Genomic DNA, 25,550 nt, shown 5'->3' on the forward strand with positions numbered 1-25,550 from the left:
TAAATTGCATTCCGGTAAGTCATTCCATAAAACACAATGGCATTTCTGCTCTTGCAAGTCATTTAATTGGTCGATAGTTCCTAATTTCATGAGATTAATTGGAATATCCTGCCATAAACCTTGGGGCACTGCTTTTGAGACATCATACAGACAAAATGGAAGGAATGCTGGGAGGATTTGGCCCAATACTTGTAATGAAAAACAGACCACAAGCCAGCCAGCGAGATCTGCGATTCACTGTCGTTGAGAAAAAAACAGCATAGACACATCATATGAACACACAGTTCGACATTATGGATGTGCATGTCATTTTGAGAAAAGGTTTTACCTCAACCAAACTATTCAATACGGACGGAAAGGATGGAAATCATCTGAAATTCTGTGGTGTTTTAGCCACACCAAATCGACATGAGAGCAGCAAGGTGGTTCATATTAGGATTTTGTATTTCTTTACTCTCTGTAAGGTGATGACTTTGAGAGTCATGACAGGTACCTACAAATAAAATGTATAATTTTTTTGTACCGCTTAACCTGTTCAGGATGACAGTTGACTTAGTGTGACTGATAGCCAGGCATTTGTGAAGAATGCATTGTGTGCGAATAGACCCCACACCCCAGCTGTAAGAAAGTCAGCTATATAAAGCACTACACCACCAATAACCTAATTATTTTCATAACATTCATGAATTAAAAAAAAAACAAAAAACATGAAGCTTTTACAAGCCGCTATACACTTTTTACAGTGCAGGATGTTACGGAAGAAACCCTACAAAAGTCTTGTGGCAACTACAATGCGGCTGTAAAATAATATTCAAAGGCTTCGACATTTGAAAGCAAACAACATATTTTATTTTTTAGAATTCCTGAATGTCCAAATGCTAAAAAGACCACCGTGCTGCATGTTGCTGAAATACTTGCTAAAAGAGGCATTGACCAGATGTGTCATGTACGTACTTGAAATAGGCAGGTTGTACAGTGCACTAGGAACCATGTTATCCTCTAACAAAAAGGCGCTCTTCCCTTACCTGGCTGGTTTACTGGTATGGTCATTAGTTTTACATTGTCGTCACCACATGAAAACACATTTTGGATTAAAAAAAAACATAAAACAAAGAGGTGATGGACCGCACAGTTCAACATTTCAAGTGATAAGCGGAACAGGCTTGGGATATTTAAAAAAACAAAACAAAACAAAGGACACAAATAAGACCACCATCAATGACAGATCAAAGTGCTCTGGTGATCCAGAAGCAGTTTGAGGTAGTCTGCCTCAGACGGTCTCTTTCAGGGCAAAACATGCAGAACCAACATTGCCGGTAGATGAGCGCTGAGCGTAGACAGCACAGGGTTTTGTCCAGTCACAAAACTTAATGGAAGGGCAAAATTGTGGAAGACACTAATCAAATATCTAAAAATTCCCTTTAGTTCCTTTTAATTCCAACCAGAGCTTGAACTTTCCATGTCATTAGTTATGCTCATCGAATATCCCCATTGAGTGTTATGTTCAAACCTGAGATACCATGTGACGGCGTTCCTTCCACCATTAAAACACGGACTTTGCATTCCCTTGTCCACACTTCTTTGTGTTAGCGTGACATGATATCAGCGGAGACACATTTAAACATTAAAAGTGTTTTTTGTGGAGATGGACAAAGTCTTGCTAAGCTAACAATGAGAATAAATACTGTCACATAGTCAGCATGAGTGACTTTCCTGTCTGACGGCATCATATGGTTTGTTTTTCCATTGCCGGTCAATAGAAAAGCATACAGAGTAAGGGTTGCTCTCGAGGGGGAGAAAAAAAGAATAGTTTCCAAATCATAAAGCCATTCAAGCTGAATGTTTGTCTGGATGTGATTGATTGATGAAACCTCTTTCGCTTATCAGGGAAAAAAGGCAGCCAGCCAATTATCAATGTGAATGAAAAAAAATCACTCTTTAGACCTCGGCTTGCGCAAGTCTCAGTGGGCTTCACGTATGACCAACAGATGAACGCCTCTCCTGGGCCGCAAATGTGAAGGATGGAACACGGAACAATACCAGCAGGGAGGAAACTGTGTTGCGGCGATTCTAAACAAGAGGGGTTCCCCACATCTATGAATTTGAAGCACACCTTCATTATAAAGGGATCCAAACATGAGATAGAATCATAAAGAAAGTAGAACAGAAAAAGGCAACACTGCTGGTAATCAGTCTTCTCGCTCTTTATCGCCTCTCAATACCCTTTCCCCTCTTTTTGCAGCTGGTGCTTGTGATTGTGACAGGAGACGGTACGCTCCTTCTTACATCTCCCACTTGACCAGCCTAGCTCTGACTCCCCCTGCTTCCTCATCGACTCCCTCCCTCATTCACTCTCTCGCTCACTCTAGAACTCAGCAAACTCCTTGGCACATTTCTCATTGAAGGAAATGCGAATCTCCTCCTCCTCGTAGTCGTCAAAGTTGCTGGTGTCGCCGGGACCCTTAAACTTGGGAACGAACGGAGCTTCCACCTGAAAAAAAAAAAGACAAGTAACATCTCTGTGTGCATACAAAATACACCCACACAGACAAAGCACACACCTTTTTCTGGTAAATGGCAATCCAGTCAGTGGTTGAAAACCACTTGTGTCCTTTGATGTCGTTGACCCCGTTCTTGAGGTTCCCATAGCGTTTTGTTAAATCAACCTTAAAGATAATGTCGATACATTTCCTCCATTATCATTTGTGCGTGCAAAAACACGTTTCACATGTCATGAACGACAGGTGCAATATTTTTACCTGGAGCAGGTTCCTCAGAAGGTCCTTCAGGTCTGAGCTGAAGTGAGATGGGAAACGCACCTAAAGCAGACAATAAAGGTGCTTTTCTCAAGCCAGCACAAGTGGAAATGTCTTTATAGAGTTGGGGAACATTGCTTTAGACCAGGGCGGGGCATAATAACCGGTTGGTCAACTAATTCACCGTTATTTCAAAATGTATGGTGATGCGATTGAGGCAAAATAGAGTGCAGCCCTCATCTTTGCGAACTATTGCTTTTCCCCATTTCCATGCCTTCCATGGGGGAGAAGTCAAATGGAGTTTTTTCATATTTGCACAAATACATAACGTGGATGCTCATTATCTTGTTGAAGCACGTCCATATTGCTGTCCATGCTTTTCATTCCATACGGTAAATGTCAAAGAAAGTTCTTCTTGCTGTAACTTCTCACTGGACTTCACACATAGGTGAGATGTTGCAGCACCAAACTCAGCATCACCCGGTGGCAGACTGGAACTCCCGAACAGGCCGCGGTAGTAGCGCCTAATGCATATATAAACGCATACCGCTGATTTTAGCACACGCACAAAACCGGCAGGGGTACAATTTTATAGCGGTCCATCCGACACTGGCTCGTTGACATTTTTTTCTACCGACACAGTAAAGAATCTTGAGACCTTCGTTAATGAGGCAAAATACTTTTGGCGTCCTCTCGCTGCTTCCTCTTCTCTGATCCATTTTGGTAAGTTTGCAGATGAATTTAGCTTTCAGATGGTTTTCTTTTTTGTTCTGTTATTTGTTTGTTTAGTATGCTAACATAATTGTGGTGCTGCTGGCTGTGGTGACCCTGGCCCGTGCTGTTTGGGGGCCTAAGGCAATTGCCTATTTTGCCTTAATGGTAGGTCCGTCCCTGGTGGCGCTGTTGATTCAGTCTCAACTAGTTTGTGGTCTGAAGAACAACCCTACATTGACTAACAGTAAACGCAGACCTGCTTCAGGCAGCATTCTGCTCAATACTGCACTGGCATGGAAACAGGAGCTTAGAACGTTCAGGGAGACATTCTCATCCTGGTTCCCTTTCAGACTTGGCTCCAGCAACAAGCTTTAGGCTATGGCCACACAAGTACGGATTTTTTTAAAAATGCATATTTTTCTATGCATTTTGGCCTTGTGTCCACACACAAACATGGGTTTTTGTCCTTAAAAAGTGAGCTTTTGGAAAACTGAAGCCAGGGTGAAGATTTTGGAAAACTCCGCCTTCTCTGCTAGCCTAACCATTACCAGAAGTACTGACCTATATTTACAGCTTAAATTCTAATATTAGTTCCATTCTTCCATCTATTTTCATCTAATTAGTGTTGCGGGGATATGCTGGAGACTATCCCAGCTGACCTGGGGCAAGAGGCGAGTTACACCCTGGACTGGTCGCTTGCCAATCACAGCCAATAGACAAACAACCATTCACACTAACATTCACTAACACCTATTTAGAGTCGCCAATTTTTGGAATGTGGTAGGAAGCAGGAGTACCCGGAGAAAACCCACACAGAACATGCAAACTCCACACACAGATGCCCAAGCGGAGATTCGAACCCAGGTCTTCCCGATCTCCTGACTGTGTGGCCAACATGCTAACCACTCTAATACTAGTTCCACTAAATTATATTAATATATTACCAACAGTCGAATATCTTTATTTAGTAGCGTCTGTTTTGGCTGCACTGCTTCCAGTAGTGTATGTGCATGTTAGATGTTCTTGTCAGATTTCAGCTTCTATGCCAGGGGTCGGGAACCTTTTTGCCTAGGAGAGCCATGAAAGGCACATATTTTTAAATGTATTCCCGTGAGAGCCATATCATATTTTTTTAACACTGAATATGACTAAATATGTACATGTTTAAGCAAGACCAACAATTTTAGATTATAATAAGTCTCTGAATTGATTCTTTTTACTAACATTGTTATACTGAAAGCTATCCAATAATAAATAAAATACTTGTTACAATTAATGCAACTTCTGGTGCTGCACGGTTTGGCACCGCACTCCGTATCGTTCTTTCTTTTCGCCATCTTCTTCGTCAAAAGTGGTTGCTTTGCAGAATTAGCAAATTAAAGGAGGGAAGTTTACTTCTTGACATCTCAGTGACGCAGGTAGGCTACCACATTATCCAACAATAATCAAGTTTTGGTGTCCGTCCCGGAAAATATCGGAAGGACAGCTGGCGTTGGCTCTGGCCACCCGCTTTGTGGCAGACGATGAATGGATTAAAATGCATAAGAAAGTTTTATATTTTGAACTTTATTTTTACACTGTGATTTCTGTAATGTTTTACTTTAAAATGTCAGCGAAAAAATAATTGAAATAAATAAATTTTATCGTGTTAAGACATGTCTGAGAGCCAGGAGCAGTCATCAAAAGAGCCACATCTGGCTCCCGAGCCATAGGTTCCCTACCCCTGTTCTATGCGTTGCCATATTAATGTAATCTGGCCAAGGCCTTCAGAATTAAATTCCCGAATGTCCTGGCGAGGTTGCTGTCACATACACAGTAGCAAAGGGGCTGTTTTTTTTGTTTTTCAGATTTCTGATTCGACTTCTGATTTGCCTCAAAGGGCAAATGGCAGCTCCCCGGTCTTGGTTGGCTGTTAAGAGCAAAACTGTTCAGCAAGCTCAGTTAAGCCCACATTGGCTGATTGAGGAGGAGAAGTTGACATCTCTGGTGAGGAAGTAGTATTTAAAATGAGGTTTCTGTCGTCTTATTAGATAAATATTGATTCTAAACTTTGCGATATGTAGTGTAGCGGTTTGACATCGTCTTAACTTTGTCACCAAGCCGTTCTTTTTACACTCGTCCCATTTGACTGAGTGCCAACACCGGCGATCACAACACCGGTGGAAATTAATTATTAATGCTAGAAGTCGCTAGCAGAAATGTAAGTCAGGCTTACCGGTGACAATGTATTTGAAGATAAAAGGTGAAGTGGGCGTCTTGCTTCATTAATAACAGTATTGCGGCGACCATAAGTCCGCTTCATAACACGCCTCATACGTAGAAGAGATCCGTGTTGCCAATTTAGCGACATGGTCAGTGTATTTAGCAAGGAGGGGTGCACATTCAAAGTAAAAGACAAGACGTGTTTCTTGCGTCATCCGCTGCGCCTATTTCAGTTTAATGGTTGTTTGGAATAAATTGCTTATTCAAAAATGTTTTGGGCTCGCTCCCATTTCTTCTGTTCACATTTTGAAGCTCTACTTAGAACCTCCTTACGATCCAATAGTGCAAAATGGAAATTTTTGCAGTTTTTTTGACTGGTCTTAAAATTTAGATCAGGAATGAATCACCCTCCTCCAATTCAAGGATTTATTTTCTCTCCATTGCGCAGCATGTACATTCAAATTCAATAATGCATTTAAGGTATGACTGATATCTTTTTCTCCCATGAACTTTAACATGCATCCATCTTCTACCACTTATGCTTATGCTGGGGAGATGAAGCCTATCCCAGCTGACTCCGGGTGGAAGGTGGACGACACCCTGATCTCTCCCCAGTCAAGCACAGGGTGTATAGACAACCATTCCCACTCACATTCACACTGAAACTGAGTGGGGACTGAACCCACACTGCCTGCGAGCCAACCACTAGACCATCAGTGTTAACATTAACAGCTGATTGTTAAAAAAGAGATCTTGTGATTGTCAGAGACACTTGAAAGAAGAAATAGGTTGTCCTCAACTGAGCATGAAATGCAGCACACCAGTCATACATACAAATGTATGTACAACAAATCTAATGGAAGTGTGAGTGGGTGAAACTTACCTTCCCTGATACAATCTTCTCATAGATCTGAATAGGCTGGTCAGCGAAGAAAGGGGGGTAACCTGCTGCCATTTCATAGACCAGTACGCCCAGCGCCCACCAGTCCACTGCCTTGTTATACCCCTAATTATCCAAAGAGGCACACAAGATTCGTATTATTATGAGGTGTCTTATAAACAGGCAAAGTGCAGTCTCAAAACAGCTCCATTGCCAACAAATGGAGATGGAGCCTTCTTTATATACTGTATACAGTAAGTGGTCATCAAGTTACAACATTTCATGGTTACGTACGCCTATAAATGAATTAAAAACGTCATTTTGGTCCGTAAACACTGGAATCACCTCAAGAACTCGTTTCAGCACGCGGATGAATATGCGCTGCACGCCGCAAGGGCGCAGTGTGTATTCTAGGGCTGCAACTACAGATTATTTTCTTAGTCGATTAATCTGTTTCGATTAATCGAGTAATCACTTAGGCCCTAGGCAGACCAAATCAATTGGAACCAAACACCAACATTTAGTGGTTTGGTCTGCAACATATCAGACAAGAGGTAAAAATGGCGATCACTGTTTTCCAAAGTCCAAGCTGATATGTGTGAATGTTTCGTTTTGCCTAAAATACGAACATAATAGGTCTGCTTTCATGGATGACTAAGGAATTTAAAAAGTATTCACATTGGAAGGGCTGAAATCACAGAATATTTACATTTTTAAAACAAAAAATTATTAATCAAATAGCAAAATAGTTGTCCATTAATTGATTAATCATTCTGCGAAGGGCTTTCATGAAAATATAGTTACCTTGTATCACTTGAAGAGTTTATGGCCTAAAATTATGATTTCACTTAACTTAAAATTATACATCTAAAAAGCCTGTATGAGTACAGTGTTCTCTCACTCTGTCGCTGTTCACTTTTTGTGGACTCGCTAGGTTTTTTTTGTGCAATTTTAGTGCTTTTTTAAACATTTTACAGTCTGAGCCTGGCCCTCTAAGAAGAAATGCTTCCCTCTCTCGTCTGTCTGCACCGCCCATTGTCTTTTGCGTCCTGATTGGCTGTAGACCATTGTCAATCAATTGTCTTCATGCAGCCCTGCCGTGTCTCCTATTCCATTGCTAGCTTGCCTTCTTGCTAGCTTGCAGTCCTTGTATGTTTGCAAGTTTCTCCCCAACAAAACCCACAATGTAGACAAAATGTTCTGTGCCCAAAAGGCACAGGAGGTTGCTAACCATCGCACAAAAGGTTGAACTTCTGGATATGCTGAAGGAATGTAGAAGTTACGAGGCTGTGGGGCGCCATTATGGAATAAATGAATCTTTGGTTCGAGGAGGAGGACTGCAGCAATATGTTTTAACAAGGATACAAAAACGCTACAGTACAACGGAACGGCGCCAGGACGAAAAGGCACGGTCAGAGGACTGAACTACACGAGTCACTTAATAATTTCTTGTGTCCGACCTCGTAGGTTGATCATTAAAATTCAAACGAATGTTTGATCTTTTTTGAGAGTTTAAACAAGAGAGAAATGTGAGAAAATATTCATGCCTGTCTGAGAAAAGTGTGTAAAGTGTTTGGGGAGGGGTTTTGCAGCCTTAAAACATATATAATTGTAAAAAAAAATTAAGTTGGCTACTTTGCGGATTTCACTGATTCCGATCTATTTTGGGAACCTATCACCCGCGATAAACGAGGGAACACTGTAATACAAAAACATACACATATACCCCCAATCACTAGAACTGTTTGATTTAAAAGATGCAAATAGAGGAAAATCGTGGTTTACCTTGCTGAGAATGATTTCGGGGGCCAGATATTCCGGAGTGCCACACAGTGTCCAAGTCCTGCCCTTTACACGTTTGGCAAAGCCAAAATCTGTCACCTTTGAAGGGAAAAGTCACAGAAAGAGAATGAATGACATGACAACACTTGCACACACTGGCCGGCACTGCAGTACGAGCAGCACACACTCAAGTTAGCATGGCTAACACACTAAATTTAAATGATTGTAAAAGTTTTGTCCAAAGTGAATATAATCAGTTTTTAGACATCATATATTGATATTGTCGCTGTCTGATGATGAGAACCATGCATGCCCACTTCATGGGCATTTAAAACTCCATTACCTGTCTTCAACCAGTGATAACAAGTCATTTTAGTTTATTGTGAAATGAATGTAGGGACTGGTACCTTTCACATTTGAGCTGATACGGTACCGATACCAATTTTTGGTACTTGCGTGTGTGTTACACACATATACACACACATATTTACCGTTAACGACAACTATGTGATGTTTTTTTTTAATAATGGCCAAATTAACATCCAGTGCTACATACTCCTATACCTTTTAATATACCTATACCTTTACAAAAAACTGCCAATGAAAGTGGAGCTCCTTTTCTGTGAGCTACAGTACATGTGTGTCTTCCTTCCCTGTGCACTTCTTTTTCAACAACACTAGGGGGCGATTGTGGTCACTGAATTGCTTTACACTTAGAAGAAGTTGTTAGTAGCGATGTGCGATACCACTGATGTCTTTTCCCATCTGATACTGAGTAAAATTCAGGCTGGCATCGGCGGTACCAATCCGATACTGATACTTGGTGCAAATACGCCCAACGTGTCGGGTAAATTTTAAAAAGTTGTGCATTTCAAATCACAGCATAGCCAATAATATAAATAGTGTGAGACATCAAAGTAATTTATTCATTTATTTTTAAAGAACGGCATGTCATTGAGACAAGGTCTCAATAATTTAATTACCTTCCACTATTACCTCAAATGATTCAAGTATCAAAGTATTTTGATTTGAGAATCGAATTTAGAGCCTGAAGCTGCTATCTAAGGTGTCGATATTCCCGTATCGAGCCGCTCATCACTAGTGTTGCGCTGGTTAGCTACATGCTATTAGCTGCGAAGCTGTCCTTACAGAAGCTCTCGGTCAGATAGTATAACTTTCTACAGCTCTTTCGTGTTGTAGGTGATGTTTGAATGTATGTTTATAGGACATCTCATTTTGTTCTTTTTTTTTTATAGTTCTCATCAGAGGCATAGAAAAAAATTGCGATTGTGGGGTAGATTAACTTCTGTACTTTCTAGCACGTATGAATTATGTTGAATAGCTGGATTACATGTCAGTGACATCTAAATTGTTGTATATGGACATTCCAGTGTCATTCGACTAAATAAAGCATTATTGAAGATGTTGGTTGTGAATGTTGTTTTTCTACATACGTTTTATACAATCTACCAGGGACGTCCCAATCCACAATTTTTGGCTTGCGAGTCGATTTTTTTATAGTCTTGCCTATCCGATACCAATTCAAGATTCAAGATTCAAGATTCAAGAGTTTTATTGTCATATGCACAGTAAAACAGCAGTTATACTATGCAATGACATTCTTATTCTGTTCATTCTCCCAAGAAAAGAAAGAAAACGAATAAGAACATAAGAAACATATGTACCAATAAATTAAGCAACAAAAACAGAAGAGACATTAATACAGAAAAATAATAAAAAATAAATAAATAATAAAGTGCTATGAGTGTGTGCGTGTGTTGCGTGCGGCGTGTGCGAGCGCTTCGTTGAGAAGCCTGATGGCCTGTGGGTAAAAGCTGTTTGCCAGCCTAGTGGTCCTGGACTTCAAACTCCTGTAGCGTCTGTCTGACGGTAGGAGTGTGAATAATGAGTGTTGTGGATGTGTGCTGTCCTTGATGAGGTTGTGTGTTCTTCGTAGGACGCGAGATTTATAAATGTCTTGCAGTGAGGGGAGGGCTGCCCCAACAATGTTCTGTGAGGTCTTGATCACCCGCTGGAGTGCCTTCCTATCACGTGTTGTACAGTTACCGTATCAAACAGTGATGGAGGCGGTAAGGACACTTTCCATAGTGCATCTGTAGAAGCACTACAACTGTTTTATACTGGTCTTTTTTTATATTAAGCTTTTGCTGCAAACATTAATTTGTGGAATTGAATATGGTGATGAAAAGGGTTCTTCAAAGCATTAAAAATAATGCAACCAAAGTATTGCTGAATTTACTTTTTTATTACACAGCATGACCAACAATTTTGTTTGGCTGTTGTAATAAACATCTGTGAGTCAGGACCCTGCTCCAATAAAAGATCCAATAAAAATCCATCCAATAAAAGATTAAATTTGAAATAATGGGAGTGCAAAACACTTTTAGGTTAGGACTAATCATTTGACATGGTTATAGATCAATTTATAAACCAATTTATAGATCAATTTGTGGTGTGATTTTTTTTTTTATTGACGGTCCCTAGTATAAACAACCATTGGTTAGAGCAGCACTTCCCTTCACAAGTGCACTTGTTACCAGTGTATTTATGAAATTTGTTGAGTGAGAATTAACATAATGTTTGAATTTACCACCACCAATACCACTACTACAGTACTCTACACAATACTCATCATCATAATTGTGTGGGTGTGTCAATCGTCTCAGATTTTTGAACAAAACAACATTTCTGTACACGCTGAGAAACGCAGAGGAAGAAGCTTCCCAAGTAAATAAAGTACACACAGCTTGACGTATTTTGCGGGAGAAACTGAAAATCCCACTGGCATTTGAGAGCTTATTATTTAGTGGTGATTTATAATGTCGGTTTCAAGGCTGTTCTATTAATACACACTTGGGAATTTCCAGATGAAATAATCCGAAAAAGGTATTCATGATTGCACATTACAGTTGGATCCATACCTCTTCTGATACTGGTTGCAATGTGATGGCAAGTCCTTTTAAATTCATGAATAAGACATCATACGGCAGCACTAAAATCATTTTATCATCATTTTAGCAACAATTAAAAAATGAGCTTTCCTATTCTTTTTTCAGTGATAGCTATACCTCAAGTAATTGTTGGTCCTATTGTTTATCCTTGCATTTACCTGTATGTAGCCCTGTTGGTCTATGAGAAGGTTTTCAGGTTTCAGGTCTCTGTAAATCAGGTCCAGAGCATGCAGGTACTCAAACGTCAGAACAATTTGAGCAGCGTAGAACCGAGCATGAGGCTCACTGTAAATGTAGGGACACATGCAAAGGTGTTTAGACACACAGCACAGCGTTCAGTCCAAACTTGTGAAGAACTGACCTAAACACAACTCAGTGTCTTCTGAAAAAGCTTGAACGTTTTCCGTGTCCCAACAAAATGATTGTGCAGTGTAGATCTCAATTAGTTACTAACCTAAATCTGCCAATTCTTCGTAGATGGGAAAACATCTCTCCACCTGGCACGTACTCCATCACCATATAGAGGTTAGTGTTGTCCTGTTGAAAGGGAGCGCGAGACATGCTCAGCATAGAAATATATTTTTTGGCATAAGGCAGATTCCACACGGGACTGGTCGCCAGTTAATCACAGGGCACATATACAGGAGCAGACTTACCATTAGGCAGAAACAGGCAATTGCATAGGACCCCAAAATTTCCAGGGGCCCCAAAAGGTCTCATAAAAACTGATTATCGATTTTTTTCTTTGATTTAAAGTAAATATTACTGTTAGTCTTAATTCACATGCTTAAAACTACATCAAAATGTGAAATCTAACATGGTCTTTTCGACTGCTCCCTCCTCCCTTCTCATGCAATGGCTATTCCATGTTTGCATGTGCAGATTGATTCAGGAAGATGGCAGCAAAAACAAAGTTGTTGGCACGGTGTGGAGGAAGAATAAGCGGAGTTACCTGAGTGGCGTGCAGAAGGCAAGAGAAAAATAAACCGTTTTTGCCAAAACTACCAAAGGTGTCAACCTTTTTCATAGTCCCAAGTACAAACAAAGACATACGACAACAAGAGCAAGACGCTCTTGACAATAGCACTGCTGTCAATTATCAGCCGCGGAGGTAGTTCTCGGGATGAAGCTGAGCCCGCGAGTGATGCTTTTTATCACAAAGATGTGAGTATTAAAACGGTAAACTACATTAAATGTTGCTTAATGTTCTTATCAAATAAAAGCGTTGAGATGATTCACTTGTTAGGTAATAATAATCCCCCAGGATGATTGGGCCCCCAAATGACTAAATATGCTCCTGCACATAGACACAAACAACCATTCACACTCACATTCACACCTACACAGTGCAGGAATCACCACACTGAGCAGGAATCACCACGCTGCCTGCAAGAATGGTAGCCCTGTATTGTAATGCACAGGATATGCCACTAGAGGCCACTCTCAACAACAAGCGACTACAGTCGTACCAAAGAATGGGTCAAAGATTCATGTAAAACATAGCAAGGGTACTGCCAGAAATTCAACCGCAGATCAGCTTTGATATTTTTGCGAATTAGAAACTGGACTTGTTCACCATTTAGTTGAGTAAAATGTCAGAAAAGGCCTGAAAACCAGACACTGCCCAAGCATGTTAATAGGTTTATTTGAGGCATCAAGGGTATTCAATCCCAGGTCATTCAAGGTGCAACCAAACAGCTTAAGTGGATAAAGCTTTACGTGGAGGATGGCCAGCTGGGGAATCGGCACAGTGTCAAATGTTGAACATGTCTGCCGCCGGGATGTCATCAACAACATACAACATACAAATTTGCAAAAAGAAACCCCCCAAAAAACCCCACAGACAATCCAACTCACCATACCTTGAAGGAGTACTCTAACCGCACCAGAAAGGGAAAGTTGACGGCCTGAAGAATTCTCTTCTCATTCAGCGTGTGCTCTATCTGCTTGAGCTTCACCACCTAAAACATAGAGAAAGTGAAAAGGTAAATGGTCTAATTGTGTAGTTGAATTTATAGGGTTAGGATTTTTTATTTTATTTTATTAGATTTGATGTATTTGTTTATTTTGTTCAGCAACAAAGAAATGTAGGTAAATTATGAAAATCGTATGGCAAAAGCATGAGACTGTCGGAAAATCCTGATGTCAGAAGCTGAATTTGGGCTCTTTGGTGATTTAAAACCACGTTTTCTGTCCCAGTGCCCTTTACATTATTCTATTTAATACTTTCGACTTTTGCACCGATCCCAAAAATTCTGTCTCCCTCCCTTATTTTTTTCACCTTTATTTTCCCAGGTAAGCTCAACTGGGAACAGCTTCTCATTTACTTACAATGATGACCTGGCACGAGGCCCCAGTAGAAAGTAAAAACAAAACAAATACAGCACACATCAATCCAAAACGTAACCACAAAACCAAAGAAGAAAAAACAATGAAGTTCTGAGATGAACAGGTCAACATCAACAGTCAGTACAGTATTTGTTAATTGGGACTTATTATGGAAAACTGAAGTTTAAATTGCTTGCATACACACACTGTGTATGCTACTTAGAGGCCATAAGTCAGTGAAACTGCTCGGAAGCTCAATTCTGGAAGTGGCAAACAAACCCTTTCCTGGGCTGAGACAAGCTTGTTAGTTTCAGGGTTGGTCCACCTCTCCTTTTAAAAGTCCGCTTTGAAAATTGATTTTTAAGAGTGTCTGACACCAAGTCAATTTGTTTTACTCCTGTCAGCCATTGAGGGCCTTATTGTGTACAATTGCTACAGACTATTCAGCTTGGTTTTGCTCTGATCAACCAAATGGAGGACAGAAAAATACTGACATTACTGTGGACCTGCTAGCTGGCTCTGTGAGGCAAATCTGAAATCTGATTGGTTAAAAGAACAGCCCCATTGCTAATGATGTGTATGTGACATGGGCCAGCACTTCTGATTCTGAAGGCCCTGGGCAGATAAAATTGACGTGGCAACACAAAGAAGCTGAAATCTGATTGGACAAATAAAATCTAACATATGAATACACTGCTGGGAGCAGTGCAGACATGAGACACACTATTAAATTAAGATAATAGACTGTTGGGAATAAATTCATACAATTTTGTGGGTGAAATAGTAGAATTTAAGTTGTAGGTCAGTGCTTCTGATAAGCCAACAGGGAAGGCCATGCTGGCCCTAACTGCAGACCATTGCTGCATCCACACAGTCACAGCCACTCTAATCAGCCCCAAACATCAAGGACATGGAGGAGAAATGAAGTTAGCCAATTTTTATGTGGGATTCAAGTCATGTTAGCTGGCTCATGGTAACTGTAACTCTTTACGTAAACTCACCTTAATGATGTGACTCACCTCCAGCTCTGTAACACTGCCATCCCATGCTGGCCCTTTTTACCAGCCGTGAACAGAGAAACACACTTTCCTCTCCACACTTTTCTTTTGTTTTTCTTTTCTCAACGCACATAAACACCAAGCATCGTTGCCATGACAACAACCTGAGTTGGGCATACACCAATAACACAATGACATAGCGTTCAGAGCCTGATATTTGCTCTGTCGTCGCCTCGACTCAAAATGTGTTCAATTGCGCAGTGCGAACATTCAGCAACGTAAGGATAATTCTTCCCATTTCAGGCAGAAGAGTTCAAGTACTTTTGCCCAGCGAGTGTTTCAGTGGCGAAGATGATCTCCATGACTAGCCATGGCTGCGCTTAAGTGTCTCTTACGTTCCCATAGATTGCTTTTATTTAGGTGGGTTCCTACTTCCTACTTTATTCCCATTCTCTTTGGCTTGATAGGACTTGTATCGAACAGCTTTTTGTGAACTAACGAATTTGATATAGATAGTCTGTGTTGAGCATTTAACTTCTGAAGTGAAGATTTCTGCGTTGTGTTAGCTTCTCGCTAGCATATACTTGTGACTCGTGATCATTACATTAGTGGTTGATTTCATGCTACACGTGTGGCGGTTAATGTTAAAAACTTTGATCTGTGAGGAGCATCAGCGAAAAAAAATAATATTAACTGGTTAACAACAATTTATTTTTGTTAACAATTAACAATCTTTGTCTTTATTTATCTTGCACCCAGCGCGTAGCAACCGTCAATTGCCATTCTCAACACACACACACACACACACACACACAACACATTCCGGCATTCAAAATAAGAGTGCTCTTTGTCACCTTTGTCTAATTGTGTAAACAAAATAACGGTGTCATTAAAATATCTTACATTAATAACGTGTTTGGAATTACATCTGTGACATCAATAACCCAAATAGCACACATTCTATGCTGGTAAAAAATATGTGGAAAAGGAAAAAAACTGAATTCCAAAAAAATTAAAACGGAGAAAACGGAATTTGGGAAAAAATAAAACACATTTCACAGGGCCCTAAGAGAGTTTGTTAAAAAAAAATCTTATTCTAAATCACACCACAAATTGATCTATAACCATGTCAAATGATAAGTCCTACCCTAAAAGTATTTTGCAAGCCCATTTTGTCCAATTTGATCTTTTATTGAATATTTTATTGGATTAGGGACCTGACTCACAGAGATTTGTTATAAAAGCCAAACAATATTGTTGGTCGTGCTGTGTAATCCCACAAATTAATGTTTGTAACAAAATCTTATTATTATTAAAAAAACAAAAAAAGATAGGTACTGGATCGGAAGCCAAAAAATGTGTATCGGGACATCCCTAATTTTAACGTTCTTAATATTGTAGATTCCCACTTTTTGTTGGGTTCCCTTTGAAAATATGCAAATAATTGAGACTCCCATATGAATGATTTCCTTTTTGACACTCTCATCAAGCCTGGGCTATGAATAAGACGCTACTTTAAATAACATCAATTTGCTTGAGGAAGTGCTGTCCATTTGCAATGAATTGCAGATTGAAATTGAAGCTTGACATTTACATCCATAATCACACAAAACAAACCAACAAGAACTTATCGAATCATAAGCCTCCCTCACTCAAGGTGCAACCAAAAATAACACGCATGGAACACACAATGTACCTGCACCACATGGACTACGTGGGTATAAAAATAAACACTTACACACTAATACACATGTAAAACCATACTATTTTATACTAATCTATAACCCACAAGCCATGCTGGGTAACTTCCTGTTGGGGAAGTGTGCATGTGAGATCCCCAACATGCTTTTCAGGTTAAAATGTAATGTTGACTTTGTTTTATAGAGCAGTGGTTCTCAACTGGTTTGGTTCCAGGACGCACCATCATCCTTCAATGACAAGCGGCAAATTGCAGAATTTTTTTTTTTTTTACGTAAACTTCTCAAATATCTTATTTATTTAATAGATTACTTTTATTTGTTTATATTTTAAAGGGGATCTATTATGTTTTTCCTCTTTTCTGACCTATAAATGTTGATACAATGATGTATTCTCGTGTTAAACGATGCCATCGCGTCAGATAATGAGGGTTGTGCATTGGGAAGTGAGCCCTGAAAGCAGTTTTGGATGGCTCTGCATGCTGTGCTTTACAGAGGTTTTTTTAACACCTAGTTCTACTGATGTCAACGCAACCCGGATTTCCTTATATGGGCAAGCACAGGTACAGGCTGTAGGCCTACCCTCCCCCGCTTTTCCTTCGCTCTGTAGTCGAAGATTTCACCGGGTTAGCACATTGAGCAATGGTTCTCAGGAAATGTTTGTTCGGGTGTGAAGGAAAGCTAATTTTGTTCAGCTTTCCTAAAGAGGCAAGCATCAGGCCGAAGTGGTTGAAGTTGCTGAATCCCGGCCAGCAAGAGAAAAATATGCTCATCTGTCAACGGCACTTCACACCGGACTGTTTTGTGAACATGGGCCAATACGAAGCTGGACTATCCGCCAAACTGGCGCCAAACCGACGCCTTTCCAACGTTACTTGGCTGTGTTGAAGAGTCAGAAGAGCAAGCTGTAAGTAACAATTTATCAGTGTCCTAACTGTGTTTATTTTGTGTAAGTAATTGGACGAAAGCGGTTATCTGTGTAGCATTAGAGAGTGTGCATACAGGGAGCAGGGGGAGTGTTAGCTGCATCCATGCAAATTATAAGCTCACTGATGTCTGGAGCTGCTAATAGCCTTTTACCATCACAATCTGTGGGTCTGCCGGAGTTTTTTAAAAGCAGCCTTTTTTCAAGAGATAGATCGCCATTTACTATCAACTCCTGTACCGGCCAAATTAGAAAGTGGGGTTCGGCAGCTGTCCGGAAGTCCTCTGGAGCGCTTGGGAGTGTGACCAATCACAGCAAAGTGGGCTCGGCGGGAAGCATACCTGGAGGAGGGGGTGGAGTAAATTACACAGACCGTTTGGGCGGAAAGCAGGAAACCCAAGGAAACACTGCAGGAAGAGGCACAGAGTCTGGAAGATCTAGAAAGCTTTCTGTGCGGGTTATCATGTGTAGCTGTTGTATTGGCGTCCAGAACTCAATGCAAAGGCCCGAAAATGAGTATAATAGGTCTCCTTTAAATGTTGAAAGTTACGTGGCTGCCTAGAGGGCAGTAACTTTTGAATGTGTTGCAAGCATTATGTCATTCCCTCTTCCGTCTCCGAGCATATAAGCTGCTGCCCCAGGTAACACACACATGGACAGGAGCCTTTGCTAACCGCTGGTGGTGTGATTTTGACGCAGCTGGAAACAGTCCCTTTAATGAAAAGACATGCAGTTTGAACTTGAGGTAGTGCAAAATAGTTATTGTGTTTCATAATGATTTCAGGAACAATACGTTTTTATCCACAAATTCAAAAATTATTTGAACAAAAGGTGTCTCTGAAGGTTTTCAGTACATGGTATATCTTCTGGGGAGTTGAAACAGGGATTTGCCATGGACCTGGATGACAGGTGAAGGATCTTCAAGAAAATCAAGTGTATCCAGTTGCTATGATTCAACACTCAGTAGGTAAGTTTCATTATAATAGGAGGACCATTTCTTCTGTAGGCCACCCTTCTGCCTGGGCCAATAGATCAACTTGGGCATTAAACAGTACCGTCATACTGTACCTGAATCCCCCCATGAAACACAATGTAAGTTTTAGCTTTATGCCACACTCTTCTCCAGTAGATATCTAGCTGTGTGTTGGACAGACATCGTCTTTAGTCCACACTCAATGTCCTTCCCTCCCGCTCAAGCTCGGCCAAGTCGGCCATAAACACGGCACACACCTCATGGTGGAGTAGCAAGTGAGTAGCACACAGGTGATTCATGGACATGGGGTCATTATACTATTTTTTCTCCACAACCCACCAGTTGAGAATCACTGTTATAGAGCGTTCTTATCTGAGAAGCACTTCTAAAACGACTTCATCCTTGACCTGTGACCGGGACTGACCTTCTGCTTGTTGAGGATCTTCATGGCGTAATGCTGTCCCGTTTCTCTGTGCCTCACCAGCATAACACGCCCAAATGAGCCTGTGCCCAGAGTTTTCAACCTCTCAAACTGCTCCAGGCAAGCAGTGTTCTGAACGGACAAAACACCAAGCGTTAGTTCAGTTCATTGTTCAGTGACAAAGGCAGGACAAGTGATGTGGTTTTGGGGGGAAATTTTTATTTTCTAATCTATCTGATAAGGAATACACTTTTTAAGAGTAAACCGTCCATTGGATGATGCAATGAAACATTACACGTCATTTCTTGAGAATTATTGAAGCACTATGAGTGACATGTCTTCCATTTGCACACAGTTATACCTGGATAACATGCATTGTGATTGTGATTTACCCAAGAAAGTAGCAAAAGCCTGTATAACATTATACTACGACATGTTATTTTTAACAAATGTCTGTCATAATGTGCTCTTTACAAAATTATTCATACTTTTTGTCTCAGGATAAAAGCATTGATATTTCTGACTTCTTATAGTTTTTTGTAACTTTTCTGTAACATTTCCAGCTAGAACATACAGTACATTGATTCATTTTCTACCACTTATTCTGTTCTGTTCCGCGTCATGGTTGAGCTAGACCCTATCACAGCAGACTTCAAATGAGACACGGGGAACATACGGAACTGGTCACCAGTGTGTGTGTAAAAAATTTACACTGGAGTCTCCAATTAACATTGCATACATGTTTTTGGGCTATGGAGGGGACACTGGACAACCTGGAGAACAGTGAGAACATGCAAACCTGACATGGAGAGGTCTAGGCCGAGATTCAAACCCAAAACCACCTGGCTGTAAGGCAGATGTGCTAAAGACACCATATTACATCTTAGAAGATACCTATTCACCAAGTAAAAATTCACATTTAGCCTGCAGGGTATGAATCGATGTGGGCTGAACACTTTATAATTCAGCCCATTGATTTATTTTTATTGGTGCTTAATATGAAAATGCAACACATTTTCATAACTTTGCACAAGCATATATTGCCTATTTGATAAGACAACAATGGACTGGTTTGGAAAAAAACAAAAGCACACCTTCCTCCTGCGATGATGACCACTTCTACTGTACAGTGGCATCTCTCACCTGTTCGGGGTTCTCCCACTTCTTGAGGAAGTCCTCTTTGGCTTTAGCAAGGAACTCCTTGACTGTAAAATACAAAACCAAGAGGGTTTTAATTTTTTTTAAAAGAATGAAAATGACATCCTTAAAGCTTTGAAGAATCACATTAAATGCCTTCATCTAAATTAATTTGTGATAAATTTAAATAAATGGCCAAACACCGCATTCATCTGGGGGGGTTCACATGTTTGTCATCGTAGTTTGTAAGGTGAGTGGTGTTCACTGAGTTAATTGGAAGAATGAGCTTAGAACAATGGAGTGATTTTTCTTTACATAGACAAAAATAGATATTTTTGTCATTGGCATATTTGAGCCCATAAATTCATAACAAAGTGGAGCTCAAGTAATTTTTGACATTGTAATACTGGTGTCACGAGACACTCAGTTCCTTGGAAGAGACGACACGCAAGATGGGGTCAACTAGGATGAGACGAGATTTTAACATTACTTTTAAGAAAAGTACAATGAAAAAAATATATGACAATATTTTGCAATCTACTAATTGAATTTCTACTTTGTTACACTCTTCTGCACTCTGTGCGTATGCTACCGGCCCTGCCTCCACCCATAGGGACAGAGTCCGTATGGCTGACAAAAGGGCTCACTCTGTTCATGCCATTGTTCCATGGAACAAACGCGCTAAGGTGCTGAAACCAATGCACAGAGTGAACCTCTTCCTGCCTGTTTGGAGGCAAGAGATGAGGAAAACAGACACGCATGCACATGGCAATATGATAAGGCTGGCAAAATTATCACGTTCATTTTCATTTATTGCATGATTAATTAACTAGTTAATTAAGTATTGCCCCCAGGCCTAGTGCCCACGAGACATTTGTTTTCTGAACAAGAATTCTTGTCTTGTGACACCCCTACTGTAAAATACTGTAATTATCATAGTTTAAAACTGTACCACAGCGGAATGCTTTTCAACATGCACAATCTCAAGATCTACCCAAATATTTTGTTTAAACTGATACAAAAAACTGGTTAGCATATATTGGGAGACATCAGCTCTGTAAGCATTTGAAAGTTTCATTCTTTTGATTTTTATTTGGCTTTTTAAATGCTTTTTGGGGATGCCACTTCATATAGTAATTGCAATGTAATTAAGACTCAAATGGAAATGATAGTAATCCTCCCTCTTCACAATAACCACACCTCATTAAAGTTAAGGGTGAGTACAGTTTGTGAAGTGTTCATACACAGAAGTTAACTTATTCACACACTTGAATGACAGTGGCGAATGTCAAAAAGCACAAAGTTGACTCGCCTTCAGCAATCCCCTCTCCTCACTTCCAGCTCCACCTACATTACACATTATCAAAATGTGATCATTTCTTCTAATTTATTTGAGTTTTATTTCATCTTGCAGCAGTTAACATAGTTTATTTCAGGTAGTAATTTAACAGTATTTATCGTTGCTTGCGCTGTAGGGGTGCACAAAAGCATTGAGAAAAAAAATTGCCATCTTGAGTCACACTAAAATGCTTTCTAATTTCTAAATGACATTTTTTTTTATAAATTGTACTTAATGAGCTACATCACAGACAAATACTGCCATTTTACTGGCGGGCTCATTGGCATGACGGCCAACACTTCCTCCTCGCTCTCCCCGTACCCCAGCGAGCCTGCTGACCGCTGGCTATCATTCATCAGCTCGCAGGTGGAGTCATGGCATTAGTTAATTGACTTTATTTTGACTTGTCTTTATTACATGAATTAATGCATGTACGATGGAACCGTGGCTTTCATACACCCGGGTTTTTGATAAAAATGATTGCTAAAAATACGACTCGGTTTTCGTACGACCAAACAGTGCGCCTGACAAACTAGTCGGATCCAAAAACAAAGCATTCACGCATTAGTGACTCAGTCTTTGTGAAGAATGGATAGTGGTTCTTTTAGAGTTGGGACACAATGGACAAATTCTGACAGATCCTGTAATCATCTTTATTATGTGTGAATGAGTGCTTTATTTGTTCATAGAACACACACAGAACGATGAACAGCTCGTATTTGTCTCCTTCCTCCTTCCTAATAAGCACTGTGTGCCAACTTTGGAAACAATGATCAACATTTTTGTCTCTTTCCTGATATGTCGGTATGATTAAACAACTAACTGTCTGTGTTTGGTTCATATTGAGGATGTCCCGATCCGATCTTCAGGATTGGGGTCGACTGCCAATCCGCTGTATTTATGAAGATCGAATAATATCTGCTACCGCCACGAGATCGGGCCAATCCGGTTGCCGTATCACGTTCGGAACTCTGAGCCACACTCCAGCATGGTAGGTGCAGGAATGCGCTTCAAAGCTGGTTGCCACTCGACTCGCGCCACCCACAAGAAGAAAAAAACGCAACACCACCATGCAGACATGTCCGCGGTGTACCGTGGTGAAGTTAGTTTCACATTGGATATACGGTTCCGTTGCTACAGTGGTAGTTCCCTCTCACTGTGCCCGGACTGCTGCGTCATGGTGTAGAGAGCTCGCACCGGAAGTGCCGCTGTAACCGCTGGTTGATAATAGGGACCGCACAAACACTACTAAACATGTCCAAACTGCAGCAAAAAACCTTGGAAACTCTTCTGTTACGGAGCGTGAATGGATGTTAGCGGGGTTCGTTTAGTTTAGCTAGTGCAGCTGTGTGTGCATGTGAGTGTGTCTCTGCGACTCGGGCTGGATGAGTATATTTTCACTGTGTTGTGTTTTACTGCTTTAATGTAAGGACCATTATGCATTTCCCACTGACGACGTGCAGGTTCTCAGCGAAAAAAAAGACAAGAGGCACATTTATCTTGCACCCAGCGCATATCAACTGTCAATTGCCATTCTCAAGACACACAACACATTCCTGCCTTCAAAATAAGAGCGCTCTTTGTCACATTTGTCTAATTGTGTAAACCAAACAAGGGTGTCATTAAAATATCTTACATTAATAATGCGATTGAAAATACATCTGTGACTCCATCTTCCTTAATCACAAGCACGGGCTTTACAGTTGTTGAAGATTTTTCTGAGGCTGACATCCTATTAGAAAAGTTAGCTAAGCTACATCCATTTCTCAATTACTGGACAAAATGGGCCAATGATGTATTGCATCAAAAAATGTAAGAATTTTAGCATTTTATTCACTAAAAATAGCACACACTCTGTGCTGGTAAAATAAGTAGAAAAGATTAATAAAAACTATGAATTCTAAAAAAATGTAAACAGAGAAAACGGAATTTGGGAAAAAATAAAACAGACTTCATAGGGCCCTAAGAGAGTTTGTTTAAAAAAATGGTCTAAATCACACCACAAACTGATCTATAACCATGTCAAATGATTAGTCCTACCCTAAAAGTATTTTGCGTGCCCATTTTTTCCAATTTGATCTTTTATTGGATCTTTTATTGGATTAGGGACTTGACTCAGGGGTTTGTTACAAAAGCCAAACAATACTGTTGATCATGCTGAGTAATAAAAAAAGTAAATTCATCAATACTTTGGTTGCATTATTTTTAATGCTTTGAAGAGCTATTTTCATAAACATATTCAATTCCACAAATTCATGTTTGTAACAAAAGCTTATTATTATTAAAAAAACAAACAAACAAACAAAAAACAATCGGTACCGGATCAGATCAAATCTGCAAGACTACAAAATAATCGGATCGGATCAGAAGCCAAAAAATGTGGATCGGGATCATATTGATTTGGTCGGTTTAGGACTTAACCAATTACTTGATTAATCAAAACAACAAGCATCAGATGAATCGACTAACAAAATAACCGTTAGCTGCAGCCCTACAGTTAATAAAGGTTTTGTGATGGTTTGATGATGGAACAAATGGCAATTACAATTGGGAAAAGCTTGAAATTTGAACAAATGTGTGAACCAGCATCACAGGATGAAGGCTACAGTATGTCAGGACATGCTTGGCAGAAACAGAGCTAGTGGCAAAATAGCAGAATATCATTTCAAGGCCAAAATACAATCGTAAGTACGTATAATGTCCACGTCACTAAAAACAAAAACCCAATGCTGGATCATAAGGCTCAATTATATTTGCAAAATATCAACACACGTTTCTGCTGTGCTCGTAATACAGGTGTTAAGATACTGACATCTTGCGTCACATTTCACTATGTGATTTGTGCAAAGGGAAACAAACTGAGAAGGTTTGAACTGTGCTGGACCTCTCATGAAGAGACATCCCATTAACACATTGACTGGATGGTGCACTCATTGGCCTCAAGACTGGGTACAAGTTCACGCAATCAGTTGAAGTCCAATTAATAAGGCGGATATTGATTGATTGGCATAAATCTACATTTACAAATGTGTTTATTGTTGAGTTTGGCAAATGAAAGGGTATTGGAGAATAAAGAAAATGATAAAGGGAGGTGTTTTGGGGGGGGTTATTCTCTTATTTTGCTACAGGAGATGGGTGAAACATTGGAAATACATCTCGCAGTTCTACACAACTGCAAACAGAACTACAATATTATATTGTAGCACTAGTTTAAGTACTGTGTATATATTTATATTACATGTGCAGTAAATGGGTCTTAATACAAAAACAGGCCTTGACGTCACACACAACGACCACAAGTTGGAGAGGTGCAGTTGATGCTCAGGTGTGAAGCGTGCTGCGTGCCGTACTCACCGCTTTCCATCTCGCTGCCCTTCCTGGCCGTGGGCGCGTTGCCCATGATGACAACTTGTCCAGGAGCGATCCGTCGCTATTGGGCCCCGTTAAGCAGGTCTAAGCTCGATTAGGAATCGACAGTATTGCCTAAATCCAGCCGGAGCGAACAAAGTGTTGATCTTGAACAGGCTGTCGGCTGCTGATGCAGTGCAGGGTGCAGCCGCTCGTTTCCCGAGGTGATATCGAGCGTCAAATCTCGGATAGGTGATGTGTCTCGGCCGCTGAGGCTTCCCAGATCGTGCAGAGCCCTGTCGGCCTGAACACGGAGGATCCAGTCTTCTCCTGAGCCTCCTTGCAGCCCCCACCGAGCGAGGCCCCCTGGCTTCCCACCTTCACCCCAGCCTCTAAAAAAAATCACAGTAACACAGGAGGCAGGAATGCGGTGTTCTCAGTCGAAAGGCTGCCACTTGGCACTAGCCGACTCGGCCGTTTAAAAATCAAATCTTCCCAGACATCGACGAGAATTCGCCCAAATCAACATTGGCCCCCCGTAGACCCGGGGACGCGCGAGATGACGGAACTACAGCCCAGTGAACGTCCCTCCCACTCTACTGAACTAGGCTTGACTGACAGCAGGGCCGCGGCTCCCGATTGGACAACAATCTACGGCGATGTCCAATGGGGCGTGGTGATTGGTCCTCGGCGCTCCAACGGCAGCATCCCGCCGCCCTACAAAACGAAGGTGGGGTGGTGGGTGCTGGGTTAACGTCACTGATATTTTCCTCCTGCCGGTGCAGCTGACCTGGCGTGACGGGACAGTGACAATGTCTACAAGCGGGAGTCTGTAATGGCACCTAACTCTTATAATTGGGTTCTCTGAAAAACACGCAAAATCTCAACACCCCCCTCCCCCTTTCCTCGCGGCCGCTAAGCGACTGATACACGTTTCACCAAGTGACGTCAGCCACGAGCTATTTTTAGAAATGTTGGTCAGAATGGAACGCACGCGCTGCGCGATCTGGCTAGCTTGGCAGGACGCGGCATGGCAGACGGACGCGGGAGGGAAGGAGAGATGTTCTTCAGCAGCGAT

The 25,550-nt window shown here is 40.8% G+C and overlaps 1 protein-coding gene across 1 annotated transcript; it reads right to left on the reverse strand.

Annotated features, from left to right (window-relative positions):
• Positions 1-783: 783 nt before the first annotated feature.
• On the reverse strand, positions 784-25,057 carry prkacab (protein kinase, cAMP-dependent, catalytic, alpha, genome duplicate b). Its single transcript, XM_054779027.1, has 11 exons — positions 24,479-25,057; positions 19,792-19,853; positions 18,652-18,780; positions 13,169-13,267; positions 11,761-11,843; positions 11,465-11,591; positions 8,338-8,433; positions 6,556-6,678; positions 2,760-2,819; positions 2,562-2,666; positions 784-2,491 (listed from the first exon to the last, which is right to left on the reverse strand). Exons 1-11 carry the CDS (start codon positions 24,522-24,524, stop codon positions 2,366-2,368), a joined length of 1,056 nt encoding a protein of 351 aa, XP_054635002.1. The 5' UTR covers positions 24,525-25,057; the 3' UTR covers positions 784-2,365.
• Between the last annotated feature and the right edge of the window lie 493 nt (positions 25,058-25,550).

The sequence above is a fragment of the Dunckerocampus dactyliophorus genome, chromosome 6 (assembly GCF_027744805.1).
Source record: "Dunckerocampus dactyliophorus isolate RoL2022-P2 chromosome 6, RoL_Ddac_1.1, whole genome shotgun sequence".
In the NCBI taxonomy this organism is placed as follows: Eukaryota; Metazoa; Chordata; class Actinopteri; order Syngnathiformes; family Syngnathidae; genus Dunckerocampus; species Dunckerocampus dactyliophorus.